Genomic DNA, 13746 nt, shown 5'->3' with positions numbered 1-13746 from the left:
AAGCAGTGGTATCAACGCAGAGTACTAAAAAAACAAAAAAAAAAACCATAATCTCGTCCACGTCGTTGGTCCCGGATTATGCAAAGAACGAGATAAACTTTTTCGGAGAAAATAATTGTTCAAATAAATTTCTAATTAATTTTATCATCAGAACTCTTTGGAAAAGCAATATGCCCAGAACTACACAAGAACTATTTTATAATAATCAGAACTCTCGAAATACGGCCAGCATATCACCTCTATACTCGAAAATACGAGTTTCTCGGGTAAAATAAATGTTTAAAAAATTTTCTAATTATTTCCTTCATCAGAACTCTTTGGAAAAGCAATGTACATGCCCAAAACTACACGAGAACTATTTCATAATAAGCAGAACTCTCGAAATACGGCTAGCATATCACTTCTAGGCACGAAAATACGAGTTTTCGAGTAAAAAAATGTTTTATTTCATTTTAATGAATATTTTTTATTTTTAGAAGGCAGAACTCTTCTTAGAACTCAAGTAGAACTATAAATCTTTTAAATTTGAACAATTATTGATAAGGAAAATGTCGGACAAAGTGATGCTGCGTGAAGTTGACATATCAGTTTGTCCTGAGACATTTTCTTTTGTTTAATCGCCAGAACTATTTGTTTAAACTATCAAGAACTCTAGAACTATTGAAAATAAAACCAGAACTCATAATTATTTATGATATTCCACGAAATGATATGCTAGCTTCACACACACTGTAAAAGCTTATGCAATCTCTCTCTCTCTCTCCACTGAAATTCAAAAATTACATCCAGAAATGAAGATATTTATTACAGAATTAATGACTTTAAAGGATAAAATTGCTAATTGTACTATTTGTAATAAAATCCGGAATAATTATGCTATTTTATATATTATATATATTTATTTGGGGGGGAGGGGGATATAATAGCGTAATTTTATAAAAACAAAATGTTGTATCTTAATTTTCTCGAGACAATTTATAATATTTCTATAAATGCAACTGATTTTATCAAACAAATACTATTTCAAATTACAAACTCTCACAAACTGAACTGCTTTTATGTACTTGGCTAGTTAACTTGATTTCATATTTAGTTTCAATTTTTGATTTTTTAAAGGTTTTTATTTTTTAGAGTTATTTTCTAGAAGAAAATCATTTTTTAGTTTTTATTTTTTATGAAAATTATTTTTCAAAGAAAAATTGTTTTAAAAGTTATTTTTTAGGGATAAATATTAAACTTTTTTACATACAAGTTCGAATTTTTTAATATATATACTATCATTCACATATATTATTTTAAAAGATATATACAGGGTGAGTCATTTTAATTAATACACGCAAATATCTTAAAACTGTAAGTTTTAGAAGAAAACTTTTTAGACAAAAGTTGTTTGGTTCTGAGGGAGAAAGGAGATAGGAATATTAGTTAGATCTTGTATGGCATTGTTAAAGTCATAATCAAGATCACATTGAATTTTTTAAATTGAAACCTCAATTTTTTATTGCATATTCTTATAGCCCTTGTCGAGACCATTTCAAAACTCTATAATAAAGTATATTTTCATTAAGTACTTTTTGAGTTATTTAATCTGACATATTTTGATATAAAAAATGAAATATCTCGTAAAATATTTAATTTTCGATAATCTTACCGTGATACTTTTATGTACAGAATAATAAGACAAATCAATTGGTATAAAAAAAATTATTGTTTTTAAGAAAAAATGTAATTATTTACAATGTATTTTTTTAAGTTATTTGTTTTTTTTTTACAACAAAAGTATGGTAAGATTATCAAAAACTAAATATTTTACGAGATATGTTATTTTTTATATCAAAATATGTCAAATAAAGATATAAAATAACTTAATAAGTTAATGAAAAAATACTTTATTGTACTGTTTTGAAAAGCTCTCGAGATAGGCTACAAGAATATGTAATAAAAAATGGGGGGTTCCATTTACAATAACATCGACCACACTGACCTCACCTTGTAAAGGTCATTCAAGGTCAAGTCCATATTTTTATCATGTCATCCCCTCGAAGCCATGCAACTTTTGTCTGAAACATTTTTCCATATCTTTCATATTTTTTGAGATATTTACCTGGGGCGATTAAAATAAAACACCCTATATATATGTATATATAGTAAATATAATATATAATTCTTCTTTCTCGCCTAAAAGGATTGGGACGGTAATTTATCCGCCATTGAGGATGCTCAATCTATGTATATGTAGATCTAAACTTAATCTAATAATTAAAACTCGCGCTAATTTCTATCAAATGCATAAGCTGCATGAATTGCCTCAGCTCGCGAAGGCTTTCGTTTCATGCATGATGCATTACTTATCCTTGTAGTAATGCATCATGCATAAAACGGAATGCAGCTGAGGTGAGGCACTCCATGCAGTCTCATGCATCGGAAATGGCGGGGCAACGCAGTTGACAGTAGGTTGGATCATGCATGCAGCGAGTGCGCATGAAGAAAAACGGAACTAATTTCTATGCTTCTATGCGCATCATGCATAAAGCAGAACGCAGCCAATTGCAATGTAACGTCATATACTTGTCAATCAATCAAAATCGTTTTCTCATAGTACAAAAAATTTCAAATATTATTAATTTTCAATTTAATTTTTTATATCTACCTATTGATAAAAATTAAAAATTTTGTTGTAAATAAATTTATAATAATGTATTTAAATTACAAAAAAATGTAATATCTTTTTCATATAAATTCCTTACTGAGAATAAAATTATGTTACGTAAAATTATACATACATGATCTTTTCCCATTTTTTTTCCGCGAATCGAAATACCCACAAGTCACGGTAATGATAGAACTGCGACTCACTCGGACTAGTGAATTCACCGCCGAATACCCATAATTCACCAGTGCCATTTGCAGTCGTAGCCACCGTCTGATGACCGCATCGCGGTGGCGGTGCTCCAGGCGCTTTTATCAATGTCCATTCTTGCTTATTTATATTATAGGAGAACATATCGCCATATACAATGGTCTAAGAAAAAAGAAATAAATATGATTAAACCATGTTATTTTTGCATTTTATTTTATTAAATAGAACAAATCATTTTTTTCATTGTTAGATCTCTTAATCTCCTCTTAATCTCTTAATCTTATTATCGAATTTTACTGTTCCATCGAAGAATGCAAAACACAAAACAGAGAATTTTTAATAAAATTGACCTTGATATATGTTGTCATGAGCATGACTATTATGGACGACTTCTCATTTTAATGACTAAAGTATGTGATTAAGGTCGTGATCCTTACAATATTAACGTTTAAAAATTTCAACTGTCGCTAGTTATTTATTACAAAGTTATAAACATTAAACTATGTCTAATGTTAAATTGTTTGTTATCAATATGTATGTATTGTATAAATTTCCTCTAAATAAATTTTTAATTATTAATAATTTTTTAATAAACAACGAGCGATGGCTAAAATTTTTTGAATATGTCTCAGGAGATTATGACTAGAGTTCGATCGAAGGTCAATTTTTTGGTCAAAACCGAAGCCAAACTTCGATTTTTTTGTTACTTTCGGCCGAAATCGAAGCGGAAGCAAATTGCATAATGCTTGATAAATACTGATAGTGCTAAAGAAGTAAGGGAAATACTTCTTTTTAGCTGAATGCATTTGCTATTGTTGACATAGTGTTTTTGTTTATTTTTATTTACTGTGTGTTTGCGGAATTGTGATTTAAAATAATACCGGGATAACGAAATCAAATAAGCAGCGACTTGTCACTCATCCGCGCTCTCTTCCCGCATCCTCACGCCTATGTAGTTTCAACTTTTGGCTTCGGGAAAACCTTCCGACTGATTTTGGCCGAAGTCTATTATTTTGCCAAAGGTGTAATTTTTGGCCGAAGATGGCCGAAGCCGTAGTCAAAGCTGAAGGTTCAGTCGGACTCTAGTCATAACAACGGTAAAACTCTCGAAGTTGGGCCTATACGCCAATGATCTTGACCATGGGTGCTTTTCAGCAATGTACACAGACAATACTATGTAACACAGTGTACGACTCGGTCCTTTCCAGCTACGACACAAATCGACACAATTATACACAGCTAAAATGATGTGTTCGACTATGTCGTCACTCAATTGATTAATAAAACTTATAAATTCTGTTAATAAGATAAAATTGTAACTTAATTATACTTAATTTACATAATTTGATCAGTTTTTAATCTCTTCTCTCTACATATTTGATAAATAAATTAATAATCCATAAAAAATTTTTGTTGAAAAATACTAACTTTTAAAACGAAAATATTTTCTGCGAGTTTAAATTATTATCACAAATCGTTGATCTTCTTTATAGCTGCTCAAAACATTGATATACATACATATTGAGCATATAGATTGGAAACAACGTTCCAGCTACTAGTCGACACTGTATAACACTGTATCACACAGTGTATCACTGTGTTCACAGTAGCTGGAAAACACCCTATGACATATGTTGTTAAGGAGGTTCTTCTGAGTAATTCTCTGCAAGAATTAAGTAGCGGACGGGGCATCAGTTTAGAAGATATAACGGTAATTATACAGAAAGAGAACAATCTTATTTGACATTGACTTTGAAATATGTTGTCAAGGTCATCGCTCTACGTGACTCTGACCTTGAAAAAAGTAGAGGTCACAATCCGTTCAAAAGTTATAAAGCATTAAAGAGTGAAATTCACTTTGTCTTGTAAAGTACATGCGTGGACGCAGTGGGTTCCGCCCCCCCCCCCCCCCTACGAAGGCTCCACTTCCAAAAAATATAATCTAACCCAAATCTATTTTTAATTTAAAAGTAAAATTTGGTTTGGGTTATACAACCTCACTTCGTCTTGCAAAATATATATCGAGCAGAGAGGGGCAATTATAGATTTCGTTTTACAGTGTACATAGGGATCGGTGTAGGGTGAAATTCGCTTAGTGTGGAAGTTGTAAATCCATGCAGAACTGTACAATTGTATCATACAACTGTACCTCTTTTTGCACTGTAAGCAGAGGGCGATGTTCCACATATAAAACTTTAATTTGCTATATCATCTAAACTAATGCCGTCTACCACTTAATTCTTGCAAAGGATTATTCAGAAGAACCTCCCTGACAACATATATCAAGGTCAAGGTCATCGGCGTATAGGCCCAACTTCGAATTTTACCAAATATACAGGGTGTCCCCAATTTAAATGGCAAAATTTCAAGAATGTGTAGGGGACTGAAAAACTAAGACAAAAAGTCCTTTAGAGGTTTGCTCGTTTTTGCTTCATTTTAGAAAAAAATCGCAAAAATTCAATGTCTCATCGTCAATTGCTCTCTTGAGTTGATTGGCACCGAATAAACTTTCTAATTCAAGGTTCTTTATGTAAACACTTGATGTTATCCTTTACGGTGCCAATCAATTCAAGAGAGCAATTAAGAGATCGAATTATAGATGCAGTGCACCAAATATTACTAGAACAATGTCTAGCTGCAATTACCCAGCAAGCAAAATGATGCAAACTTTGCGCAAAGTTTGCAGCAAACTCGAGCATGCTTTTATAGCAAAACTGTGACAAGGTGTATCCGCAAAAAGCTTAGCTTTTGCTGGCAAGGCTTGTCGCAATAGTGCAACGCACATTTTACGCAAATAATAGAGCAAACCTTGCGGTGCACGGCATGACAGCAAATTTGTGGCAAGAACAAGACAAACCTTGCTGTGCACGGGATAATAGCAAATTTGTGGCAAGAATAGGGCAAACCTTGCCGTGTACGGCATGATAGCAAATTTGTGGTAATTTTCTGTATAGGGTGATTCAGAAATTCTGCGACAAACTCTGAGGAACGATAAATCTCGCAGAGAGGAATATTTTTTGTGAAGCAATCCATCATGTTTTCTGACGCGTAGTTTAAGAATATGCGACTGCGCAGACAAGAGTCTTGGTGATTTATTATGTGGTGACATTTATTATAATTATGAGATGATGATTATTAATATATAAATAATTGAAAATGAATTCATAATATGATGAATATATGAATTTTTATTTATATATATTTATATTTACATTTTAAAGAAACAATAAACTTTTGATGATTTAAACTTTTTCAGACATTTATCTGCCCGATCTAAGAGAAACAATCAGTCCAATATCTGAATTCCCTATGTTTTGCCAGTTGCTTTTGCAAGCATTATATACTTCTCATGACTAAAAATCAAATACGAGATGGATGCATATAGTGCATCGCATAGCGATGAACAAACGAACTATCGGCTGAATACTATATTTTTGTAAAGTTTGTAATAAAATAAAGTTGTAAATTTGCTGTCATGCCGTGCATGGCAAGGTTTGCTCTGTTATTTGCGTAAATTTTGCATCTCATTCTGCCAGAGTATACTTTGCTCTGTTCTTTTCGTAAATATGTTATCATATTGTGTACAATAAGGTTTGCTCTGTTCTTGTCGTAAATTTGCTATTATAGCGTGTATAACAACTTTCTACTAACTGACGTAAAGTTTGTGTACACCGTGAATAGCATCATACGTGTTCTTCTATACGTAAAATTTTGGAGCAAGCCTTTTTCTATTATTTACAGCATAGTGAGACGGAAAATTTTGTCGTCAATTTGCTTCAAAACTTTTTGACGAACCAAAACAAGACAAAGCTTTGGCAAAACGTGATTTTAACATTCTTGGCTATCTGGGTAATGAGGTCGATTTTTCGGACATCACACAATTGCGCACTAACAACTAACGTGCATATCCTTCTCCAACGGCTAGAACTATAGAAAAGTTCCTATGATTGCACAACGAAGCGTATGCGGTCCTTAATTTTATTAATGTATGCGTTACTTTAATGTTTATTATTGTACATCTGAATGATTCGAATTTTAATGTTCTATAATATAATATAGTAACGGTTGCTGATGATGGTTTAAATCAGAGAACAAAACGTATGAAACTGAATTATTAATAAAGTCAAATTAAAAAGAAAAAATTTACACTTTATTGACCGCGCCTGGCTCTCATTTAGCCCGATTTCTTAGTAGACCAATGACATTACATACAACGTTTTTCTGAGAGACGCTTCAATGAAATCTAGAAATGTGTATGCAGCAAATAAACGTGAAAATTTTAATATTTTTAGTTCTATTGATACACTTAACATAAAAAAAAACACATGTTGCAAATCTAAAAAAATGTTTATAATTATTTAATATATATTTCAATGTATATTCAATTTCTAATATATTCTTTTTCTAACTTTCACAGCATTTTCAATTGTTTCAAGGGATAAAAAATTCAAGAGCGCCTTTTTTCTTACGAATTTGGTACTTCAATGAAACTACGTTCAATGCGTATGCAAGAAAAATCGTCTCTGGAAACAATACTGATTATATACCAATTATGAAAGAATTAAGTCGTTTAAGCAAATATTAAAAGAGTATATTTTAGCTAATATAATTTAGATTTCTATTACAATCAGCTGAGAAAGCTAATAAAATTCAATCAATCTTTCTCTCCCTATCTCTCCCTATCGCTCTCTCTCTCTTTCTTTCTTTCTCCCTCCCTTTCACCCTTTCTCATTCCCCCTTTTCCCTCTTTTCCTCCTTCCCCTTTCTCCCCCTTTATCGCCTCTTCCCTCCCCTCCCCTCTCTCTCCCCCCTATCACTGTCCCATTCTCAACCTCCATCCTTTTTCTCAGACTTACAAAATTTGCAATTATGCGTCGTCCAAAAGTACTGTCCGCTAATCGGACTTACAAAAATTTCCGATTCAAGGCTCTTGCACATCGAACTCGTCAATATAGTACGCATGATAAAAATGTACACGCTAACCAATCAATCTTTCGCTCTTACGGATAAGCTATAAATCGATTGGCCACATCATTTCTTGCCGCACGTAAAGTGTTGACATATACAATATTTTGTGTATAAGAACTTTAAAATCGCTGCTAATATTCAGTTTTATCATTTTTTTTAAATATTATATTTACCTGCCGACCATCATAAAATTCGCCGCCAAGCATAATAAGCTCGTTCTTAAAGGGATGCGCCGTCAAAGTGAAGTTAACTCGTCTGGACGGCGGGTTTACTATCATCTCTTTCACGCGTTGTCTGCGGGCTTCCTCTTTCTCAATCTCAGTGATGACCTTTTCTATATCCTCCTACAAATAAATAAAATATAATAGTGTATAATAATGTATAATAGTATATAATAATGTATAACAGCGTATAATAGTGTATAATAAAATAGTTTTTAATTACATCAAAAAACACGATAGTATCTCACGCTAAATAATATTGTTGCGCGTAATAATATTGATAGACCGTGTATCTAGTACCGTTTTATGAGTACCTGACATTACGCAATAACGGCTGAATCAATGGAGTTCTTAGTAGACTTAAAAGTGCCTTTTTAAATGGCAACGTCGAGCGTCGAGCATGTTGCGCAAAAACCATTGCACAGGATTTTAAACAAGATAGATTCCAGCTTCTTGCGGTTAATAGTATGATGAGTGACATGATTCGGTCGAGATAAAAAAATATTACATTCGAATATGCATTACTTATACTGAAAATTGATATTTATTTACATTATACACAATAGATATTATTATTATTAAATAGCATATATATATTATATATATATATATATATATATATATATATATATATATATATATATATATATATTGTATAACATTACTATCCCCCAACAGAATATTAGAATCTAATCAAGGATTAAGGAATATGATTTTCATAATTTTTTTTCTTCATGTTTACAGCATACTGCTTCTTTAAATCATTCCCTACTATTAACAATAATTTTTCAAACTGTGTTATTTTGTCATTTGTGGATCCGTTTTCGTCTTATTTATTTGTAATGAATATGAATCTGAATATTTCAACCATCCAAAATCTCTTGCTACATTTTTATTTTAATTTTATTCTAATTTACATTGCCAGAATAGTAACGTTTTATAATATATTTGATTATTAATAACAACACACACACACACACGTCTATTATATAATAAAATAAATGAAATAAATAGAATTCTGGGCAACAATATTATGCGCAGACGCTTAATAATCGACACTTGACGCTGCCATGTAAAGGCACCTTAATAGCTTGAGTCTCAATATCAGGATCTTTATGTCTTTGCTTTTCATGCTTTATAAATAAAGATATCATAGTATAAAATCCAATAGGATAAATTTTTATGACTACGTTTACACGTCATCATTAATCAGGGGGTTGATTGTGTATCTTAAAACGATATGAAAATTAAGTACAAAAGTGAGTAAATTCACTAGAGTATCTACGATTTCATTTGTCAAAATTTGATGAATCTGTCCACTTTTGTTATTTTCACTTTGTTTCAAAGATACACAATCAACTCCCAGATTTAATAACATCCATAGTTCTAAAACTGGTCAATCACAATCATTCAATTTTTCAGAGGAATAGTTGTGATTGGCCAGTTTGAGAACTACGAATATTATTAAACCAAATTATAGGTGACGTGTAAACATAGTCATTGATATATTATACATAAAAAATTTATAATATTTATACAGAATATTATATTTATATAATAATAATTTAATATAATAGTTTTTTGTTTTAATTAATATTTATATTAATTTATACTTGTATAATAACTTATTATTATACAATATATATTTATTATCATAATACAATAAACTTAAAAAAACGCCAAAAAATAAATAAAACTTAATAAAGAGAAGAAATGGCAATTAGGAGCCGGCGCAGATATGAGGTGCAAATACTTATTTATTTACATTAATAATACAAAACCGCGAACGTTTCGGTCCTTTTTTTGAACCATCTTCAGCGCATAAGAAAATTTATATAAGCATTCGATATTAAAAGCGGAAATCAATGACACTCGCAAACATATCGGAATGTATGAATGAATAGAATAAATAAATAAATAATAAAACTGTCATTATAGTCTAAGTAAAATTAAAACTATCATCATAGTAAAATGTCAAAAATTAACAAAGAAATCTCCGTGTCGGTATTCATAACCTCAAATTCTTATAAATTTTTCTTAACACTGAAGATGGTCCAAAAAAAGAACCAAAACGTTCGCGGTTTTGTACTATTGATGTAAATAAATAAGTATTTGCGCCTCATATCTGCGTCGGCTCCTAATTGCCATTTCTTCCATTTATTAAGTTTTATTTATATATTTTATTATATTTATACTTTTACCCTTACACAATAAAGCTATTGTACATACAAATATTCCTTGTGTAAAGGATTTATGTTAATCTGCTATCTTAACTTTATAGTGCATAATAGATCTTTTTTTGACATAGTGGATTTTTATTATGATATAAAAATGTTTTAAAAATATTGTTATAAAAAAATGTTAATGTCAGAATAAATGTTTAATTTTATATATCTATATAAATTTTGATAAAAATTTATTTAATTAATGTCTATTTATATGTTTAAATATATTAATAATAATTTATTTATTTATATATTTGCTCAAAAAAATTATTGCTCGATACTATAGAAAAAAAAATTAAGCACTGAAAGAAAGACATAAACATATAATGTATAGAAAATAACATACAAACTTTAAAATATGACGCATTAAAATTAATATTAATAATAATTTATGGCTAGTTGTATTACATGAAAAGTTATAGAACTATGAAAGCTTTCCAAGTAACACACATAGATACAATGTCATACAATCGACTATTGATAATTTTCAAAACTTAAAAAATTCAATAGCTGATGGCATGATATTATAACTCTATTGTGTTTTTTCTTGCTGGAAGGCTCTATATATTTTTAGAGATCTTGTTTCACACAAAAAGCAAGGAATAATATTATAAACTTATATAGAATTATGTAAATATGATTACAATAATATACAAAACATATTAACTTTTTATAGAAAATGATGTCTCATTTATCACTCCCTCCTTTTTACTAAATAAGCAATGTAAATTACTACTATCATGATTATAATATGCTAATTTTCAAAATTGATATATTCTATTACAAAATTTAAAATCATATTCTATTAATGCAACAGATTTCTATCTATATCAACATCCATAGTCCATTCTTATAGCCCGTAGCTCATTTTAGCATTTTTGTTAAAATAACATACAGACTGAAATTAAAATATGCAACAGTTGTATTGTATAAATAATATATTAAATAAATATATTATTTATACAATACAACTGTTGCATATTTTAATTTGCATCAATAATGCATTATTACATATGCTAATTTTAAATGAATATTATATACTCCTGTATCTCATTAATGTATAACAGATTTCCTAATCCTAAGAACATCATTTTCAGAAATTAATTAGTATTTTTATAATATCCAGCGATGATTTTGATTTTCGAAACCCTGGTTTACCAAAAAGGCATCGAATAAGTAAATATATTTTTATCACAATTTAAACATTCAAACTACACATTTTTCAAATCTTATACAAAATCAAGAATTAAAACAATGAATAAATATATGTATTTTCATTAAAATTTATAATGCTAGAATTTTTCTTAAGATTAACCATTGTCTATTCCATATTTTTTTTCTCTATATCTATAATGAAAGAAAAAAAAATCTAACCTCACCAAGCGCCGTTAATTCCTTCTTCTGTTTAGCATTAAGTTTCTTCTCAGTTTTCAGCGCAGTTTTTACACTGCCGCTTATTTTATTTTTATTTTTGTTCTTGTCTTTTCTTCCCATTATTTTTTGTGCTGCAAAATCGAATACACAGTAAATAAAGAAAATCGTTTATAAGTACAATAGCCGGAGTAGCCAAATTAGAGGTCTGTTCTATATAGAGTGCAAACCCATGTAAAGACCGTATTATGGCCCTCGCACACTGGACGCAATGAGCGATGAGCGATATCCAATGAGAGCTCTGCTTTTCGGAACGTCACATCCGTTACGAAGCTCGGTGCGACATCGCACAAAAGATTGGTCAAGTTTCTACCAGAGAGAAGCATGCTTCGTGTATCATATCAACGGGATAGAGAAATAGCACGATTGTCAATCCTTGTTTGACATTATTTTGTTAATGCAATTTACAAAAAAAAAAACAAATATGAAAGTTATTTATTTATTAATTATAATATAATAGTGAATAAATAAATAGCATTAAAAATATATTGATATTAATATATATTTTTGTACAATAATATAAAACTCAGATATAACAAAATAAATTATTTTATAGAAATATAAAACATGATTAGTAGTAGAAAAAGTAAACAATAACTTATTCTGAAATAAAATTGTATATAAGATTTTAATATAAACTGTAATATAGGTTTATAATTAAATTCTTTATATGAATATATAAAATGTAATATATATCATATATTATATTTTTATATATTTTTATATATTATATTTTTATTTTTAATTTATATACGTATATATATGTAGATTTTGAAAAAAATAATGTCAATATCCGGTTTTGCTAATAAAACACCAACAATTTTTTTATAATATAAATATAAAAATAAAAGCAAAATATGAAATATATATATATATTGGTGTTTTATTAGCAAAACCGGATATTAGTATTATTTTTTTCGAAATCTACATATACATTCATACATATATAAAATTAAAATTAAAATATAATATATAAAAATATATAATATATGATATACTGGGTGGCCCATTTTAATCCATCCAGTCGAATATCTCAAAAATCAAGCCCGGAAGTGAAAAATGTTTCAAACAAAAGTTGTGTGGCTTCAAGGGGGCCATAAGATGGTGACAATGATTTGACCTTGGAAAATCATTTGAAGGTCATGTGAAGGTCAATTTTAAAATCTTAAATAGAAACCCCCATTTTTTATTTAGTATTCTTGTAGCTGACATCGAGAGCTTTCCAAAACACTAGAATAAAGTATTTTTTTATTAAGTACTTTTTGAGTTATTTTATATTTTAATCTGACATATTTTGATATAAAAAATTTAATATCTCGTAAAATATTTAGTTTTTGATAATTTTACCGTAATACTTCTATGTACAGAATAATGAGACAAATCAATTAGTATAAAAAAAAAATTGTTTTGAAGAAAATTATTTACAATGTATTTTTTTAAACAATTATTTGTTTTTTTTGGCACTAATTAATTTGTCTTATTATTCTGTACATAGAAGTATTACGGTAAGATTATTAAAAACTAAATATTTTGCAAGATATTTAATTTTTTAAAACAAAATATATCAGATTAAAATATAAAATAACTAAAAAGTACTTAATAAAAAAATACTTTATTATAGTGTTTTGGAAAGCTCTCGATGTCAGCTACAAGAATGCTAAATAAAAAATAGGGGTTTCTATTTAAGATTTTAAAGTTGACCTTCACATAACCTTCAAATGATTTTCCAAGATCAAATCATTGTTACCATCTTATGGCCCCCTTGAAACCACACAACTTTTGTTTGAAACATTTTTCTTTTCCGGGCTTGGTTTTTGAGATATTCGACTGGATGGATTAAAATGGGCCACCCAGTATATACAATATTACATTTTATATATTCCTATAAAAAATTTAATTATAAACCTATATTACAGTTTATATTAAAATCTTATATACAATTTTATTTCAGAATAAGTTATTGTTTACTTTTTCTACTACTAATCATGTTTTATATTTCTATAAAATAATTTATTTTGTTATATCTGAATTTATATTATTG

The 13746-nt window shown here is 29.1% G+C and overlaps 1 protein-coding gene across 1 annotated transcript in view; it reads right to left on the bottom strand.

Annotated features, from left to right (window-relative positions):
* The window catches only part of LOC138939511 (kelch domain-containing protein 4), a 17367-nt gene extending 5507 nt beyond the window's left edge, over nt 1-11860 (bottom strand). Inside the window, exons 1-3 of the mRNA XM_070307350.1 lie at nt 11649-11860; nt 8002-8172; nt 2784-3022 (exon numbers count right to left, since the gene is read on the bottom strand). Of these exons, the coding sequence (XP_070163451.1) occupies nt 2784-3022; nt 8002-8172; nt 11649-11768 (530 nt within the window). The 5' untranslated portion in view covers nt 11769-11860. The remainder of the gene's footprint in view (nt 1-2783; nt 3023-8001; nt 8173-11648) is intronic.
* Between the last annotated feature and the right edge of the window lie 1886 nt (nt 11861-13746).

The sequence above is a fragment of the Polyergus mexicanus genome, unplaced genomic scaffold (assembly GCF_030449975.1).
Source record: "Polyergus mexicanus isolate NDT 795.1 unplaced genomic scaffold, iyPolMexi1.0 SCAF_14, whole genome shotgun sequence".
In the NCBI taxonomy this organism is placed as follows: Eukaryota; Metazoa; Arthropoda; class Insecta; order Hymenoptera; family Formicidae; genus Polyergus; species Polyergus mexicanus.
Note: the sequence above shows the minus strand (reverse complement) of the source record. Positions and strands in the feature narration are given on the sequence as shown.